Consider the following 15,458-nt stretch of genomic DNA (forward strand, 5'->3'; position numbering starts at 1 on the left):
CCGGGGCCCTCGGACCCCTGGGGACCCCCGGACCTCTAAAAAAAATAAAAAAAAAATTAAAAAAATGGCCCTTTAATAAAAATTAAAATAAAAATATATTAAAAAATATATATATATTTTTTATAAAAAATAAATAAAAAAAAAGGGGAGTTGTCATCTGGGACCCTGTGGGCCTCCGGGCCCCTACAACAGGGCCAGTTGTACTGGCTTATCAGCGGCCCTGTTTGTATGTGTGGATAGCATGGGTTGTTACCGACATGTGGTGAACATTTCATGTCACTAACACCTTTAGAAATACATTTACCAAGAAAAATGGTGACATGTTCAATACTTATTTTACCTGCTGTATACACATGAACCGGAAATGACTGCTGATGAGGTCTTTTCAGTTCACTTGTTGGTTTCTCCAGTGCATCCTGGGAGATCTCATGCCTGCAATACCTCCAAAACAGAGCGAAACCAATGCTGAACACGAGCGTTGCCATAGACTTCTATGAAGGCTTTATAGAACTTTTGAAGCACCAAGAAAGCAACATGGGGTATCATTTTTGAAGCAAAGCAAACAACGCTTTAACAGGACTGTAAAATAACCATTTTATTTAGTGACAGGCGCTATGATTAGCATTCAGAGTGCTTTAACCACTTCCGGACCGCCGCATGTACATTTACGTCGGCAGAATGGCTCGGACAGGCACATCAACGTACCTGTATGTGCCTGCCTAGACGTGGGTCCAATCGGGACCCCCCCCCCCCCCCCCCCGGTACATGCGGTGGTTCCCGTGGCTTCACGAGCGATCCGGGATGAGGGGGCGGCTGTTCGTTTTTGTCCGCCCCCTCCGGATCGCTCACAGCCAATGAGAGCACTCCCCCGCGTGTCACTTCCTCCTCCTGTGTAAACACAGGAAGGGGGAAGTGATGTATTCTCTCCTCTCGGCGGTTTTTTCAACCGCCACTGAGGACAGAATACATCACACAGTAAGTCGCACCAACACTACTCTGACACACACTACACATAGGCACATTAACCCCCCCGATCACCCCCCCCCCCCCATAACAGGGTCACTAAATGCAGTGATCATATATGTACTGATCACTGCATTTAGTGTCAGTGTGACAGGCAGTTAGTGTTAGGTTCAGGGTAGCCCCCGTACCCCCCCCCTAATAAAGTTTTAACCCCTTGATCACCGCCCTAGTTAACCCTTTCACTCCCTATTGCCAGTGTGACTAAGCGATCATTTTTCTGATCGCTGTATTAGTGTCGCTGTTCCCGCTAGGTAGCTAATTTTTTTTTTATTGCGATTTTTTTTACTAAAGACATGTGGCTGAATACATTTTGGCCTAAATGTTTGACTAAAATTTAGTTTATTTGATTTTTCTTATAACAAAAAGTAAAAAATATTGTTTTTTTCCAAAAATGTCGCTCTATTTTTGTATATAGCGCAAAAAATAAAAAATAAAAATCGCAGAGGCGATCAAATACCACCAAAAGAAAGCTCTATTTGTGGGAAGAAAAGGACGTGAATTTTGTTTGGGAGCCACGTCGCACGACCGCGCAATTGTCTGTTAAAGCGACGCAGTGCCGAATTATAAAAACCCCTTGGGTCATTTAGCAGCATATTGGTCCGGTCCTTAAGTGGTTAAAAAGCATGTCCAATGCCACATTTTAAAGTGTAAACGAGCCCTAAGAGAGGCTGATGGCTCCTGGTTCCCCCACTGGGCACATATGGTCTCCCCATTATCGTCTACTGACAGAAGAGAGGGGGGAGAAGAGATTGTAGTGACTGAACAAGGAGAATCTGGGACTCTTTTCTGGATATAGTCTTAAAGTGGTTGTAAAAGCACAAGGTAAAAAAAAAAAAAGGGTGCAGGCCCCTTAATACTTACCTGCGCCCCTCTCAATCCAGTGATGTCCACCAGAGCCTTGACTCTCCAGAGACTCACACTCCTGATTGGCAATCGCAGCTAGTGAGCCAAAAGCCAATCTGGAGACGAGGGGAGAAACGCGGCTCCGTGTGTGAATAGACACACAGTGCCACAGCTCAGGAGCGCACCTTGCTGTGGGGGCACCCGGCAGGAAGGAGGAGCCAGGAGCGCCGGTGAGGAACCCGAGCTGCTCTGTGCAAAACCAACTGTATAGAGCAGGCAAGTATAACATTTTTTCCCCCTTTAAAATAACAACCAACATGGCTTTAACCACTTAAAAGGGGTTGTAAAGGTTAGTTTTTTTTCCAAAAATAGCTTCCTTCACCTTAGTGCAGTCCTCCTTCACTTACCTCATCCTTCCATTTTGCTTTTAAATGTCCTCATTTCTTCTGAGAAATCCTCACTTCCTGTTCTTCTGTCTGTAACTACACGCAGTAATGCAAGGCTTTCTCCCTGGTGTGGAGTGTCGTGCTCGCCCCCTCTCTTGCACTACAGGAGAGTCAGGACACCCACTAACACACAGCTCCTTTCTCTATCTGCAACGTAGAGAGCGTCCTGACTCTCCTGTTGTCCAAGGGAGGGGGCGAGCACAACACTCCACACCAGGGAGGAAGCCTCGCATTACTGTGTGGAGTTACAGACAGAAGAACAGGAAGTGAGGATTTCTCAGAAGAAATAAGGACATTTAAAAGCAAAATGGAAGGATGAGGTAAGTGAAGGAGGACTGCACTAAGGTAAAGGAAGCCATTTAGGAAAAAAATAAAATTGTACCTTTACAACCCCTTTAATTTAGTGTATTGCTGATTCACTTACCTTTTCCTTTGATTTCTATTCTAAATGTTTTTTTTCGTTGTCTGAATTTCACACTTCCCGTTTCTCCTCAGTAAGCTTGCCCCCATCATCAGATGGGGGTTAGTCAGCCAGAACAGCTTACTGAGGGCATTGAAGAACGGTGGGAGCTCTTACGCTGCCAATAAAAGTGATCTCACGGCGAATCCACAGCAGAGACCACTTTTATCTGAAAGAGGACCGCCCGCTCTTGAAGAGGATACCGGGGTTACGGTAGCTAGCTGCTACCATAACGGTATTCCTCGTCAAAGTAACGACGGCGGGCAGTCCGTAAGTGGTTAATATCACTTTAATTACTGACCTGTGCTGATCTCTGGTGGAACTTCCTTCTCATTACATGGCTTATCGATCATCACATATGGCTCTTCTTCATCATCGGAATCTTCAACTTTAATAACAACCACATCGTCTTTCTAGATAGGACACAATTTAATTAATCAAAGTGCCCTTTTCAGTGTTGATTTTTTAACTTAAAATTACAACTATAGGCAAAACTTTGTATTCGTTCATTTTGTATAGAGCAGTGGTTCTCAACCTTTTTAGTGCCGTGGCCCCTTGGTAACATTTCCCAAGTTGTGGGGACCCCCAATAGAATTTTTTGTTTTTCGTAGTGTGGGCTGTCAGCACCCAAGGCAAGAAATTTGTACCCCCAACCCATGGACATTTAGTGCTCCCCGAGTCCCTTCCACTTTGAACAGTAATAAAACCTCATATGGTACATTTTAGGATGTACCACTCTTTCTTCTCTTTTCTTTCCCTTTTATCTCTCTATCCCAATTCCCCCCCCCCCCCCCATCCCTCTCTCTAGCCGTCTTTCTTGTTCTCTTATTCTCTCTCTTTTTCCTTTCTTCCGCCCTCTCTTTTCCTCTCCCTTCCACGTATTCTTTATTTTTATTCCTTCTCTTACCCCTTGGTGGAAGAGGAATGCGGTGAGTGGCAATGCTGGGGGGAGTTCTGATCAGACAACTTAGGTTCCCTTTGATCAAGGTCACCTGCTCATCTGAGAACTGTAGTGGGGACTTTTAATGGCAACTCTAATCACAGGCAGTGTTACTCACTGTGTCTCCGACTTTGTAGTGTCTCGTAGCAGTGACACCTATGCGGAAGTCAGGAGATCGGGTCTCCTCCAGCCCCTCCCATCTCACAATCCTCACTAGTCAGCGGACAGCTAGTCTCTGCCCCCCAGCCATCCTGTGAACTGAATGGGTGGCTGCGAAGAGGCTGAGTGGGCGGCCGTGTGCTCCAGGAACAGCCCAGCTGGGTGGCCACAAAAAGGCTGGTAGAGTGGTGCAGGCTTCAGGAACAGCCCAGGATTTGGTGACCCCTGGCAAATCATCATTTGACCCCCAGGTTGAGAACCACTGGTATAGAGTAAGAGAGGGTTATAACCCCTGTAAGGTTTATTCTGTGGAACCACAGAATAGTGTAGGAGGTGGCATGGAAAGGGGGAGTTCCTGCACCTATTGTCTGAGAAAAAAAGCCCTGCGTAATACCATTAAATAATCTCTTGTAACTTCCCTTTCAGTTACAACAAAAAACCTCTGAAGAAGACCATTATGGTCGAAACACGTTAGGATTTTTTATACATGCGATGTTCACTGTATCCAGCTGTATACTCTGTTGTATGCTGTTAACTATATGAAAACAGATTGCTATGTCCCTTGTCTATACCGCTACTCATGTCCTATTTATACTCCCCATTTCTTTTGGTGTATGTGACATTCCCTTAAAGGGGTGGTTGACCCTAAAAACTACTTTTTTTTATTACACTGGCCCCCCACTGGCCCCCCACAATACGATTAAGGCTATTATTATTTTTTTGAAGCTGTACATACCTTTGTACAGCATATTCACCCGTTGCAAGTCCCGCGGGAGTGGGCGTTCCTCACATGTCTGATTGACATTTTGACCAAAAACGAGCTCCCCCCCGTCGCGTAAGCCGCGTCACGATTGGCGAAAGGAGCCGAACGGCGATGCGCATGCGCAGTATAGCGCCGACTCGCCGTTCGGCTCCTTTCGCCAACCGTGACGCGGCTTGCGCGACGGGGGGGGAGCTCGTTTTTGGTCAAAATGTCAATCACAGACATGTGAGGAACGCCCACTCCCGCGGGACTCGCAACGGGTGAACATGCTGTACAAAGGTATGTACAGCGTCAAAAAAATAATAATAGCCTTAATCGTATTGTAATGTGGGGGGCCAGTGTAATAAAAAAAAGTAGTTTTTAGGGTCAACCACCCCTTTAATAAACCTTTTTACATTTTTACATATTGCAGCCAACCCTTTATTTGAGCTGCCTAAAAACCCCATTGGGGGAAAAATTTCTCTGTCATCAGTCTTGCAACTGTGCTTGTGTGCCAACAAGGGACATTCTAAGACCCCTTTCACATTGAAAACGCCTATAGCGGAGCGTTAAAATAGCAGTAAAACACCGCAATTTTACCGCGTTTTCAATTTATTTCAATGGAGAGGGGCGTTTTTGGAGCGTTTTAATAGCGCTATATTACAGCGAAAACGCGGCAAAAACGCACCAGTGTGAAAGGGCGCTAATAGGATAAGAAAGCAGAGAGAAACAGAGGGATGAGCTTAACAGTCTGCTGCTTCTCCTCTCACTGTCCAATCACAGGGTGAGGGTGCAACGAGACCGGTGTTACCCCACGTCAAAGAAAAATCAGGATTGGATAGAAAAAAAAAAAAAGATAAAATCCTTTGGCGGGTAAAACAGCTCCCATATAAATAAATAAATACACTACCGTTGTATTGCAACATTTCGGAGCCAAACAAAACCCCTTCCTCAGTTTTACCCTCTTTCAAAATAAAACCTGTGGAAAGTGGGACATTTTAAGCCTCTCGCTGGTGAAAGAGGGCAGAAGCCGAGTATTTCCAATGACTCTGGACCTTTAACCACTTAAAGACCTTGCCTGTTTTTCAGATTTGGTGTTTACAACATTAAAACATTTTTTTTTTGCTAGAAAATTACTTAGAAAAAAAATATATAATGTTTGGGAGTTCTAACACCCTAGAGAATAAAATGGCGGTCATTGCACTACTTTTTGTCACACCGTATTTGCGCAGCGGTCTTACAAGCGCACTTTTTTTTGGAAAAAAATCACTTTTTTGAAGTAAACAGTAAAGTTAGCCCAATTTTTTTTTATGAAAGATAATGTTACGCCAAGTAAAATGATACCCAACATGTCACGCTTCAAAATTGCGCCCGCTCGTGGAATGGCGTCAAACTTTTACCCTTAAAAATCTCCATAGGCGAAGTTTAAAAAATTCTATAGGTTGCATCTTTTTAGTTACAGAGGAGGTCTAGGGCTAGAATTATTGCTCTCGCTCCAACGTTCGCGGCGATACCTCACTTGTTCGGTTTGAACACCGTTTTCATATGCGGGCGCTACTCACGTATGCCTCGTCGGGACGGGGCACTTTAACCACATAAGGACCGCCTTCTGCACGTATACGTCGGCAGAATGGCACGGCTGGGCACATGCACGTACAGGTACGTGCTGTGCTATTGTCCAGCCGTGGGTCGCAGGCGCGCGCCCGCGACCCGGTCCAAAGTCCCGCGATCGGTCCCCGGAGCTGAAGAACGGGGAGAGCCGTGTGTAAACACGGCTTCCCCGTTCTTCACTGTGGCTCCATCATCGATCGTGTCATCCCTTTTATAGGGAAACAATCAATGACATCACACCTACAGCCACACCCCCCTACAGTTGTAAACACACATGAGGTCACACTTAACCCCATCAGCTCCCCCTAGTGGTTAACTCCCAAACTGCAACTGTCATTTTCACAATAAACAATGCAATTTAAATGCATTTTTTGCTGTGAAAATGACAATGGTCCCAAAAATGTGTCAAAATTGTCCGAAGTGTCCGCCATAATGTCGCAGTCACAAAAAAAAAAAAAACGCTGATCGCCGCCATTTGTAGTAAAAAAAAAAAAAAAATTATAAAAATGCAATAAAACTCTCCCCTATTTGGTAAACGCTATAAATTTTGTACCAAAAATAGGTAGAAGAATACGTATCGGCCTAAACTGAGGAAATTATATTTTTTTCTATATATTTTTGGGGGATATTTATTATAGCAAAAAATATTGAATTTTTTCAAAATTGTCGCTCTATTTTTGTTTATAGCGCAAAAAATAAAAACCGCAGAGGTGATCAAATACCACCAAAAGAAAGCTCTATTTGTGGGGGGGGGGGGGGGGGGGGGGGAAGGACGCCAATTTTGTTTGGGAGCCATAAATGTGAATGGTCCCAAAAATGTGTCTGCAATGTCACGGTCACAATAAAAAATGAAATAAATCGCAGATCGCCGCCATTACCAGTATAAAAAAAAAAAAAATGCAATAAAACTATCCCCTATTTTGTAAACGCTATGGGCTAGATTCAGCATTGATTTACGCCGGCGTATCTATAGATATGCCGCGTAAATTCAAAGCTGCGCCGGCGTATCTTCTTTCTGTACTCAGAAAGCAAGATACCCGACATTAGCCCAAGATGCGACTGTCGTAAGTCTCTTACACCGTCGTATCTTAGGGTGCATATTTACGATGGCCGCTAGGTGGCGCTTCTGTTGTTTTCGGCGTAGAATATGCAAATGACCTAAATACGCCGATTCACAAATTTACGTGCGCCCGGCGCTATTTTTTTTACGTCGTTTACGTTAGGCTTTTTCGGCGCAAGGTTGCTCCTGCCATTATGAGGCGTACGCATTGTTAAGTATGGACGTCGTTCCCGTGTCGAATTTTGAATTTTTTACGTCGTTTGCGTAAGTCGTTTGCGAATAGGGCTGGACGTAATTTACGTTCACGCCGAAACCAATGACGTCCTGGCGGCGTACTTTGGAGCAATGCACACTGGGATATTCTTCGGACGGTGCATGCGCAGTACGCTAGGTGGCGCTTCTGTTGTTTTCGGCGTAGAATATGCAAATGACCTATATACGCCGATTCACAAATTTACGTACGCCCGACGCTATTTTTTTACGTTGTTTACGTTAGGCTTTTTCGGCGCAAGGTTGCTCCTGCCATTATGAGGCGTACGCATTGTTAAGTATGGACATCGTTCCCGTGTCGAATTTTGAATTTTTTACGTCGTTTGCGCAAGTCGTTTGCGAATAGGGCTGGACGCCATTTACGTTCACGTCGAAACCAATGACGTCCTGGCGGCGTACTTTGGAGCAATGCACACTGGGAAACTCCACGGACGGCGCATGCGCCATTCGGGAAAAACGTCAATCACGTCGGGTCACCAAGAATTAACATAAAACACGCCCCCTCGCCCTCATTTGAATTACGCGCGCTTACGCCGGCCCCATTTACGCTACGCCGCCGTAACTTAGAAGGCAAGTGCTTTGTGAATACAGCACTTGCCTCTCTAACTTACGGCGGCGTAGCGTAAATACGATACGCTGCGCCGCCGTAACAATGCGCGCCCCTACCTGAATCTAGCCCTATAACTTTAGCGCAAACCAATCAATATACGCTTATTGCGATTTGTTTTACCAAAAATATTGCACGACCGCGCAATTGTCATTCAATGTGCGACAGCGCTGAAAACTAAAAACTGGTCTGGGCGGGAAGGGGGTGAAAATGCCCTGTATGGAAGTGGTTAGAAAAACAATGCTTTTTTTTATACTAGTAAAATTCTTTGCTTTAACATACTGGATAACGGCATCCAATCTTGCGATGTTTGTGCGCCGGCTCCTGTGAATAAATAGGACTGGGACATCTCTCCATTGGATTTCTGTTACTGGGTCCATCTGAAAGAAACACACACTGATTAGATTTGGCTGAACAAGGAGGATCTGGGACTCTTCTCTGGATTTGGGGTTTATCACTCACCTGTGCGGATCTCCGGAGGGATCTCATCCTCCTCCTTACACGGCTCCTCATCCATCACATATGGTTCATTTTCACTCACGTTCTTAACTTTAATACCAAGCAAGTCTTCAGCCTAGATAAGATACCAAGTACATTTTAACCCTCCTTGGTACATGAATTAAAGTGATTATATATTTTACAAACATACATGTCATACTTACCTGCTCTGTGCAGGGGTTTTGCACAGAGAAGCCCCGATCCTCCTCTTCTGGGGTCCCCTGCCAGCCTAGTACCCCAATTAGTAAGACGCTTGCTAGGGGGCACTCATGTGTGCTCGCTCCCGAGCCCTGTTAAGCGTGTCCATAAGCCCTGCTCTCAGTCACTGGCGCCAATTGGTAGCAGCAGGAGCCAAAAGCTCCTGTTGGGAGCTGCGGTGGCTCAACGCGATTGGCACTGCGCTGACAAGCCATTCATCTCTGCAGCTAGAGGTTCGGATCCCGGTCTCGGCTACATGTGAATTGAGTTTGGTGATCTCAGCCCGGCTCCCGGTGGGTGTGCTATGCGAGGTAAGCCTGGGCTTAGTACGCCCCCTCCCACAAAAACCACCACACCTACACGCACTCAAAATTGGGTTAACATGCACGCACTTTGACCACGCGGTCTCTAAAAAGAGAGGCGAAGGACTAACGGGGCTGGTTGAGCGGGCAAATCCTCTCACTCCCTTATAGGGAGTCCCTCTGCCCCGTTGGGCTTCAAAGCGGAGCAGGTAGGGCGGGCTGTGTGGGAGGACCCCCTCACACACCCACCATTGCCACCCGGGGCATGGAGAAAGGTGGCAGATTGCCTCTGGGGGAGGCCTGCCTACTCCCAACTCCTGCAGTCCGGCTCCTCTCTCGAGTACACGCACAAAATACACTTTAAAAAAAAAAAAATTTAAATGCAAAAGCTCCTGTTGCTGTATCTGAGCCAATGAGGGCGAGAGAGCCTCAGCTCTTCTGGGGTCCCCTGCCAGCCTAGTACCCCAATTAGTAAGACGCTTGTCAATGTATCTGAGCCAATGAGGGCGAGAGAGCCTCAGCTCTCATGCACATCACTGGATCAAGATCGGGCTCAAGTACGTATTTGGAGGGGGGGGGGGGGTGCAGGGAGAGCTGCATGCAGAAGGTTTTTTTTTATTTAGTAAAGTAAAGTAAAAAAACAAAAAAAATAAATTCTGCCTTTGCAATCCACTTGCCTACTGGACACTAAGCCCCCATTCACACCTAGGCGTTTTGTCGCCTGTAGTGTGACGCCCCTGCCGCCCCAAGACGCCAGAGGAATGATTTAACATTGCCCTCTATGGATATGGTTCACATCTCTTTTTTTCAGGCGGCTTTCGGCATAGGAGATGGGAACCATATCCATAGGGGGACAATCCAGGGGCACATCTAGGCGGACAATCGCGGCGTTTTTTAGCCGCAAATCGCGGTAAAAAACGCCTCTATTTGTCGCCGCAATTCGCGGGACAAAACACAGCGATTTTGTCTGCCTAGATGTGAATGCAGCTTAAGGCTGCATTCACATCTAGGCAGACAAAATCGCGGCGTTTTGTCCCACGAATTGCGGCGACAAATAGCAGCGTTTTGTACCGCGATTTGCGGCGACAAAGCGCCGCGATTGTCCGCCTAGATGTGCCCCTAGTGGTTCCCATCTCCTATGCCGAACGCCGCCTGAAAAAAAGGTCCGGGACTTTTTTTCAGGCGGCAGGCGTACGGCGTTCGGCGTGGAGATGTGAACCATCTCCATAGAGGGCAATGTTAAATCATCCCTCTGGCGTCTTGGCGTGGCAGCGGCGTCACACTACAGGCGACAAAACGCCTAGGTGTGAATGGGGGCTTAAACCCCCTTCCTGCCCAGGCCAATTTTCAGCACTCTTACTCAGGTAATTTTTCTCCTTCATTGATGTGCACTGATGAGGCTGCATTAATGGGCACTGATGAGGCTGCATTAATGGGCACTGATGAGGCTGCATTAATGGGCACTGATGAGGCTGCATTAATGGGCACTGATGAGGCTGCATTATTAATAGGCACTGATGAGGCTGCATTAATGGGCACTAATAGGTGGCACTGATGGACAACACTGATGAGACACTGATGGGTGGCACTGGTCAGCAGCAGTGTTATGCACTGGTGGACACAGATGAGTCAGTGGTGGCTCTCGGTGTGAGGGACCGATGTCCCTTTGACAGGTTTTTTTTTTTCTCCTCACGCTGTCAGCTGATTACCAGCTCTGTGTTCACGTAATTGGTCGACAGCTGATCATGTGGCAAGAGGTCGTGATCAGTCCTTTAGGCCTCATTCACACTTGGCCGTTCGGGTCTGTCTGTCACGGTCCAAGAGTTAGTTAGGTTTTTATGTGAACTTCTACTTTAACCCTTCACGCCAACATCCCACAAATAGCTGATACTGACAGCTCTGTTATTGATCAGGAGCTGGTACGTGGGGCTCATGATCATGTGACTGCTGCCCCCAAAGTGGCTTGCTTTGGGGGCACTCGGCCAGTGGGGAGAACCACTGCACAGAGCAGGCAAGTATGGATGAGCTCCGGCGTGTTGGCACATTCCACGTGCAGAGCCCACCAGGAAGTCTGCACTAATCACAGGCAGGGAGACACTGTACCGATGCGCGGCTGCAGAGATCGGGAAATGTCTCCCTGCCTGTGGTTAGCGCAGCGCCATGCAGACGTTCTGGCGGGCTTTGCACATAGACTGTACGAAGCTCATCCCTACAGGCAAGTATAACATGTCTGTGGTTTTAAAAAAAAAGCCAAGCTTTCCAATCACTTTAAGCTTAAATTGTATATACCTGATAGTCCTGAGGGGTCTCCTGATGTTCCTGTGTGGAATCCTGGGCATGCATAGGACTGGGGCATCTCTCTGGGGTATTTCCATTATTGGATCCATCTGTAGAAGACACACACACTGCCTGATATAAACACAGAAACAATGTATCGAGAGGATGCATATAGGTAGGTTAGCCTTTCTCAACCAGAGTTCCTCCAGTCGTTATATAGATCTGTGACCAGTTGTGGCTGGGTAAATGGATCTCCTCCCTGATAATGTCTGCATAGTTCCAGTCCCACCAGTGGCATGGGATCCGTGAAATCTTTGCTCTCGTGTCTCAGGTAGGCAAGCAGTGACACCCAATGTGCCATGACACTACCATGAGCTGTATATGTAATACTTTTTAGAAAGGGTTCCCTGGTATCAGAAAGTTATCCTCAACACTCATCTCTCCTTTACAAAAATGTGTAAGTCTCCTCTTACCCGGTGATGTGAGGGGCGGCCGGTTCTCCATCGCGATGTCCTTACAGAGATCCTTCTGTCCTTCTAAACACCCCCTTTCCTCTTCTGATAAACAGACAGTGACATCCTGACACCTTATAGGAACCTGACAACACAATGATACCGTCACCATCCAGACACATCCCTTGTCTGTTACTGGATAATGTCCCAGAATTCCCGCCACCGCTCACCTCTCCTGTCAGCAGCTCAATCATCTTGTTGGTGACCTCTTGAATTTTCTTGTCGTTGTCACTCTCAGGTTGCAGAGTTTGGGGTGGAGGCTCTACAACAGGCTGTATTGCCTCTCTTAGCTTAGGCGCAACAAAGCCATCAGTCAGCTTGAACGCAATATAGTTCTAGAATTAAGCAAAAAAAAAATAAGTTACTCCACCAAACACAAACCTAATGCTTTCATTACCATCAACTTTTCGTCAGGTCTGTGTTATATTAATAGAGATAAGAGATGTCATGTGACCTCCCAGAATCCTCCTCACCCCTCTAGTCAGGTCGGTGTTTTATTAATAGAGATAAGAACGGTGTCATGTGACCTCCCAGAATCCTCCTCACCTCTCCGCTCAGGTCTGTGTTTTATTAATAGAGATAACAGTGATGTCACGTGACCTCCCAGAATCCTCCTCACCTCTCCGGTCAGGTCTGTGTTTTATTAATAGAGATAAGGGTGATGTCATGTGACCTCCCAGAATCCTCCTCACCTCTCCAGTCAGGTCTGTGTTTTATTAATAGAGATAAGATCGATGTCATGTGACCTCCCAGAATCCTCCTCACCTCTCCGGTCAGGTCTGTGTTTTATTAATAGAGATAAGAGTGATGTCATGTGACCTCCCAGAATCCTCCTCACCTCTCCGGTCAGGTCTGTGTTTTATTAATAGAGATAAGAGCGATGTCACGTGACCTCCCAGAATCCTCCTCACCTCTCTGGTCAGGTCTGTGTTTTATTAATAGAGATAAGAGTGATGTCACGTGACCTCCCAGAATCCTCCTCACCTCTCCGGTCAGGTCTGTGTTTTATTAATAGAGATAAGAGTGATGTCATGTGACCTCCCAGAATCCTCCTCACCTCTCCGGTCAGGTCTGTGTTTTATTAATAGAGATAAGAGCGATGTCACATGACCGCCCAGAATCTTCTTTACCTATCCAGTCAGGGCTATGTTTTATTAAGGCTCCATGCAAACTAGTGATGCCAATAGTGTTATCCTATGTGTCCATGCACATTTGCATTTTATGCTAGAAGCAATTTTCACACTTCAGCATTTAGGAGTAGAAAAAAAAGTTTTTTGTAGAGTTTTTGGGAGCATTTTCCCTGCAAAAAAAAAAAAGGACCTCCCAGAATCCTCCTCACCTCTCCGATCAGTATTTTATTAATAGAGATAAGAGTGATGTCATGTGACCTCCCAGAATCCTCCTCACCTCTCCGGTCAGGTCTGTGTTCCAGCCTTTTACTGTTTATTAAAAGTCAGCAGTAAGGATGAGCTCTGGCTTGTTCGCATGCTACACGTGCAGAGCCCGCCAGGAAGTGTGCACGGCGCTGCGCTAATCACAGCCAGGGAGACATTGTCCCGAAGCTCGGCTGCAGAGATCAGGAAATGTCTCCCTGGCTGTGATTAGCGCAGCGCCGTGCACACTTCCTGGCGGGCTCTGCACGTGTAGCATGCGAACACGCCAGAGCTCATCCTTAGTCAGCAGCTACAAAAAGTGTAGCTGCTAACTTTTAATAAACAGATACTTACCTGCTCCACGATCCAGCGGCACCTTCATTCACAGTGCGGGCATCTGTGCTTTCGGCTTCACGGCCGGGCACTCACTGCGCATGTCACGCTGCACTCTAGGAGCGGACAGGTGATCTCTTGGGACCTGTCACGTGTCCCCGGAGATGGCCTAGCGGGAGGGGCCGCCTAGGGGCAGAGGAGGAGTCGCCAAGGTGGAATTGGGACAGGAAGTCCCACCCCTACCAAAGCCCCCACTCTACGGTGACCACATTTCCAAACTACCATTCAGGGACCCCCCTTCCCAAAAATCAGCTTGTACTGTAACAAATCACAGCACAGTGATTGGACACAAGAGGAGGGATTTATGATTTCTTCAATCACAAGCAGGGGGCGGAGATTGTGCTCCTCCAGTCATTCCCGGCCAGGACAAGTACTGTCAGTGAGTAAAGCGGTGATGTGGCGGCCTTTTTTGTGGGCATCAGATTGGCCCGGGGGGGGGGGGGGGGGACAGACCTGCAAAATGCGGGGCTGTCCCGGGCACGTGGTCACCCTACCCCACTCCCCCCCCCCCCCCCAAAAAAAAAAAAAAATACATGCCAAAATGTGGCATGTAAGGGGGCGAGGAGTGCCTAACCACTTCCATACCAGGCACTTACGCACCTTCCCACCCAAGCCAATTTTCAGCTTTCAGCACTGTTGCAATTTGAATGACAATTGCGCGGTCGTGCTACACTGTACCCAAATGAAATTTGTATTTGTATTGTAATTTTGTTCCCACAGATAGAGCTTTATTTTGGTGATATTTGATGACCTCTGCGATTTTTATTTTTTGCGCAACAACTATAAAAAGACCGACATTTTAAAAAAATTACGTTTTTTTTTTCTGTTATTTTTTTTTGTAAATAAGAAAGTTTTCTTCTTCAATTATGGACACTGATGAGCACCGATGAGGTGGCACTGATGGGCACCGTTAGGCGGCACTGATGGGCAGCGATAGGCGGCGCAGGTATGCGGCACTGATGGGCACTCATAGGCGGCAATGATGGGCACTTATGGGTGGGCACTGGGCATAGATGGGCACTAAGAGGTGGCACTGATGGACACTGGGTGACACTGAGGGGTGGCACTGATGGCATTGCTGGGCATCATTAGTCAGTGCCCATGTTGCCAGTCAGTGCCCATTTGTGGGCACTGATTGGCATTGATTGTATTCAATTTTTTTTTTGTTATTGTTTTTTTTTTTATCAATCTGTGCTCTATTGAGCACCGGGAGGCACTCCCTGGTGGTCCAGTGGCGCGATCCGAGGGGGGGCTGCCCTGATAAACAATCAGCGCGAACCCCCCCTGTCAGGAGAGCCGCCGATCTGTCAGACGCGAGTGAGGAAGAGCCGATCAACGGCTCTTCCTGTTTACATCGTGAACAGCCGTGATTGGACACGGCTGATCACGTGGTAAAGAGCCTCCGCCGGAGGCTCTTTACCGAGATCGGAGATGCAGGGCGTCAGACTGACACCCCGCATCACCGAAGGGCGCGCGCCGGCATGAAATCCTGCAGGACGTCAATAGACGTCCAGTCAGGATTTCACAACCACTTCCCGGACGTCAATTGACCATTGATCGGGCGGGAAATGGTTAAAGCAGAAGTTCCACTTTTGGGTGGAACTCCGCTTTAAAATAGATAAGTGATGTCATGTGACCTCCCAGAATCCTCCTCACCTTTCCGGTCAGGTCTGTGTTTTATTAATAGAGATAAGAGTGATGTCATGTGATCCCCCAGAATCCTCCTCACCTCTCCAGTCAGGTC

The 15,458-nt window shown here is 47.1% G+C and overlaps 1 protein-coding gene across 3 annotated transcripts in view; it reads right to left on the reverse strand.

Annotated features, from left to right (window-relative positions):
* Nucleotides 1-15,458, reverse strand: part of LOC120909885 (gastrula zinc finger protein XlCGF48.2-like) — a 61,989-nt gene that overhangs the window by 14,313 nt on the left and 32,218 nt on the right. For 2 of the 3 annotated variants that reach the window (XM_040321668.1, XM_040321667.1), the window contains 5 exons: nt 11,910-12,033; nt 11,449-11,546; nt 8,624-8,735; nt 8,444-8,541; nt 3,074-3,185 (listed from right to left, as the gene is read on the reverse strand). In XM_040321668.1, the coding sequence (XP_040177602.1) occupies nt 3,074-3,185; nt 8,444-8,541; nt 8,624-8,735; nt 11,449-11,546; nt 11,910-12,033 (544 nt within the window). Of the gene's footprint in view, nt 1-3,073; nt 3,186-8,443; nt 8,542-8,623; nt 8,736-11,448; nt 11,547-11,909; nt 12,034-12,118; nt 12,284-15,458 lie in introns of all 3 variants that reach the window. The other variant, XM_040321669.1, reaches the window with a different exon arrangement.

This window comes from Rana temporaria, chromosome 8 (genome assembly GCF_905171775.1).
Source record: "Rana temporaria chromosome 8, aRanTem1.1, whole genome shotgun sequence".
In the NCBI taxonomy this organism is placed as follows: Eukaryota; Metazoa; Chordata; class Amphibia; order Anura; family Ranidae; genus Rana; species Rana temporaria.